This window comes from Trypanosoma rangeli (genome assembly GCF_003719475.1).
Source record: "Trypanosoma rangeli strain AM80 chromosome Unknown Tra_15.4_contig_00003, whole genome shotgun sequence".
NCBI lineage: Eukaryota > Euglenozoa > Kinetoplastea > Trypanosomatida > Trypanosomatidae > Trypanosoma > Trypanosoma rangeli.
The window spans coordinates 136269-139905 of NW_021705747.1; the positions used below are offsets into that span (position 1 = coordinate 136269).

At 55.0% G+C, this 3637-nt stretch overlaps 1 protein-coding gene across 1 annotated transcript, besides 3 other annotated features; it reads left to right on the forward strand.

Annotated features, from left to right (window-relative positions):
* Positions 1–12: 12 nt before the first annotated feature.
* Positions 13–31: a microsatellite.
* Positions 32–955: 924 nt separating this feature from the next.
* Positions 956–981: a microsatellite.
* Positions 982–1247: 266 nt separating this feature from the next.
* Positions 1248–1269: a microsatellite.
* A 911-nt stretch (positions 1270–2180) lies between these two features.
* On the forward strand, positions 2181–3637 carry TraAM80_00234 (starmaker; the record flags this gene model as incomplete). Its single annotated transcript, XM_029377318.1, has 1 exon — positions 2181–3637. A coding segment is annotated over one exon (1457 nt), but the record flags the coding sequence as incomplete, so codon positions are not given.

The window sequence follows — 3637 nt, forward strand, 5'->3', positions numbered from 1 at the left end:
TTTTCGTCCCTTCCCCCCCCCCCCCCCCACCTACACACTACTACTTTTTTTTTTTTTTTCATTGGTACGTGCTGGTTAGCTCTTTGTTGTTTTTCCCCCTTTTATTGCGGCTCAGATTTTATTCTTCTCTCTCGGTTTTTTTTTCCGTTGTTGTTTTTTTTAAATGTCCACTGACGGTCGTCATTGTGTACAAAGTCTTTGTCTTCTTTTTTTTTCTTTGTTGTGTTGCTTTCTCCTTCTTACGCCAGTGGTGGGCGTTGATCTCTCCTCGCCCCTGATGGTGATGACGCTATCCCGTGTGTGTCCTCCTCAGTCACCATCGCATTCGTGGGAATACCCCCTTCTTACTTCCTCTGCTTCTGTGGATGTCTGCGCCTGTGCCTGTGTGTGTGTGTCTTGGGGTGGCCGTGGATTTATCCATGCAGCTTTGCCGGCAGCTCACGCAGCTGGGCGTTTGTGGATGCCCATGCGCCGGTGCCGCTTTTTGTGCTTCTCCCCCTTCTGCGTCCATGTGACGCATCCCTCGTTCCGTTGCCTTTGCGGCTGCCTCCGTTGGGAGGGGTGGGAGGTAGTTTTCCTTCCGGGCGCTAGGGGGCGCTTCGCCGCGGGTTGCCGCAAGCTTTTTGTTGTTGTTGCTTTTCCACCTACCCGTTAATTTGCCTGTTGCTCCGTCGCTGCTGGCCGGGCTCAGTGGCGGGATACGGTTGCGGCGGAGAAGAGGGTGAGGGGGCGGGTGATGTGCTCCGAAGCGCAGCAGTTGGGTATGAATGAACGGGTGCGGTGAGGCCTCTCATGAGAGGACGAAGCAGAGCAAGTGAGCAGTGGTGGTGGTGCTTGGGAGCGGAAGGGAACGTAAACGTCGCGCCGCGTTAAGAGACGCGCCAAGAAAGAGACACGGAGAAGAGAGAGAAATAATAATAATACCAGAAGGAAGAGGAGGGCGGGGCGTTGTGCGTCTCTCCTCTCTCTCTCTCTCTCTCTGTGTGTGGTGGGGGGGAGCGGGGAGGGGGGCTCTTTTTTGGTGCTCTTGTTGATAGACGATTCTTCTTATTTGCTCTTTTTTTTCGTCTTTTTTTTCCCGGGCCGAGAAAAAGTCATGTGCAATTGCGGTGGCTACCTTTTCTTTCTTGCTGCAGGGCGCATATGCACGCACACACAATGAAGGGATGAGTGTGTGTTCCGGTAATTATGCGCGATCACTCCTTTTTCGCTGGCTGATTGTGTGTGTGTTTTTTTTGTTCAGCGCGTTTTTTTTTTTTTCCTTTTTTTCCATTACGCTTCAGCGGCGACACCCTGGCGCGATGCGTGGTACCTCCCAACCATCGCCAGACGCCCTTGGGTTCCCCCGCAGACGGTCGCTGAGATGCAATGCGTCGGCGCCTGACACCATCTGCGTGTGTGTATGTGCGGAGGCGGATAGTTGGGCTTGCGGAGTGTTTATTGACGGTGATTCTTTCGTTATGGTGGTGGTGGAGGGGGTGGAAGTGACGCACGTTGTCCGGTGAGTGCTGCTGCGTCGTCCGTCGCACCGCCCTGCAGCCCCGTCGCACACGCGCGTGTACGACGCATGACCCGGCACCCGCCACCAGAACGCGTGCTAACGAGGCAAAGAAACGAAGCAAGACAAAAAAAAATGTGTTTGGTGTGTGTGTGTGCATAAGGGGGAACAAGAAATATCCGCATTGGCAGTGAAGCGAGCTGTATTCGTTAATACCGTTGTCACCATCGCCCCAGTTTTCTCTGTCTCCGTGGCCTCCCCCTTCTCTTACCATTATGTCGGCTCACTCACATCATGTCGCACTCCATCGTTGCGTTCTGGCGTGCGTGTTTGTCCTTGCCCCTTCTGGCGTGCAACCCGGTAATTTGACTGTCTTCCGGGGAAAGGAAGGGTGTTGCGATTTCCCTCCGCCATGCATGCATGATCCTTCTCTTCTTGGATGTTGTGTGCGTATCCCACCCGTGTGTGCTTGCACGAAGGGAAGAAAGGGTGTAGCAACGTCATAGGATTGTCAGGGTTAGCCTACACACACAGTAGGTGAAAGAACGTGAGAGATTTGAGAGTGGGGAAAAATAAAAAGGAAAAGCTAGGATCGATTTTTATCGGCCTTCTGGTCACACACACAAATTACGCGACAGTCAGGAGGAGGGTGAGGAGCCGCAGCAGGCAAGGCGAAGAAAACATGTCGAAGGTGCTGCCACTCATCAAACCGTCCCAGCCGCGGGGGCGTAATGCGTACGGCAGCTTGGGGCCCCACCAGTCGGGGTCATGTGCTCCGTCCCCTTTCCGAGAGGCGAACGGTCAACTCACACAAACCGTTGCGCTGACGGCGCGGCAGCCCACGATTCGGGCACCCTCTCGCGAAATGGAGTTCTCGCTGGGCCCCGTTCAGGAGCGATACTTGCCACCGTACAACGACCTTGATGACCCACATCTGGCGCCGTACTGGGCCCGCCGTGAGATGCTAATACGCGAGCTTGCTGAGCGGCGGATTGAGTTGCGGCGACAGCGCCGGCTATTGCTGAAACGCCGCGAGATCGAGCGTCGGCGGTTTGAGCGTCGGCGCCGGCGGGAGTTGGAGGAAATTTCAAACAAAGTGGGTTATGCGTCACTGCGGCGCCTAGAGGAAGTGGATGAGGGAAAGCCGCAGCTGTCGCGTTCTGCGAGCAAACATCAGCCACGACCGCCGCCAAATAACAGCAGATCCACCTCTAACATCCGCCGTCAATCACAACGGAGGTACGGTGTCTCTGCACAAAAACAGCACCCTTCATCGGCCCCGGGCGGGGCTGTGGCTGATCATCAAAGGACGACACCGGTCACGAGGCGAGTCAACGCAAAGGCAGTCAACCCGGACCCCTCACCCAGCACGGCGGAGCAACGCAATGCAAAGGAGAAACCTACAGAAACGACGGCAAAGAAAACACCAAAGAAGAAAATACCAGCACCAGAAACAACAGAAACCACCACAGACGTGGCGCCAACAGCGGTTGCAACAGTAGAGGAGGTGGAGTATGCCGGACATCATTCCTTCCCAGACGACTCGATGGGGAGTGCAACTCTACAGGAACCTGATACACAGATAGTGACAACAGAGGGACCCAAGCTTGCCACAACGGCTGAAATAAAACACAAGTCCAATGTATCATATTCATCGTCATCGCGGTCCTCTCCCTCATCATCGCGCAGCTCCTACAACCACAACGAGGAGAAAAAGGACAAAGAAAATGACGGAAAGCAATTCACATCATCTAAAGAGGAAGAGAAACAGCAAGTCGTGTCACTCTCTGTAGAGGCTCTCACCGCCCCTCAAGAGCCAAAGGAGACTCCGCAGCTGGAAATTGAAACAAAGAAGGACGAGTACCCCATGGGCGATGACTTTGAGTCGCCCACTTCGTCCCTCAAGGAGCAGCACCATGCGGCGCCGCTCTCCGCAGTACAGGCTGGGACTCCAGAGGAGGTGAAGCACGACACCCCGAAGAAGGACGAGTACCCCGTGGATGATGACTTTGAGTCATCCACTTCCTCCCTCAAGGAGCAGCACCATGCGGCGCCGCTCTCCGCAGTACAGGCTGGGACTCCAGAGGAGGTGAAGCACGACACCCCGAAGAAGGACGAGTACGCCGCGGATGATGACTT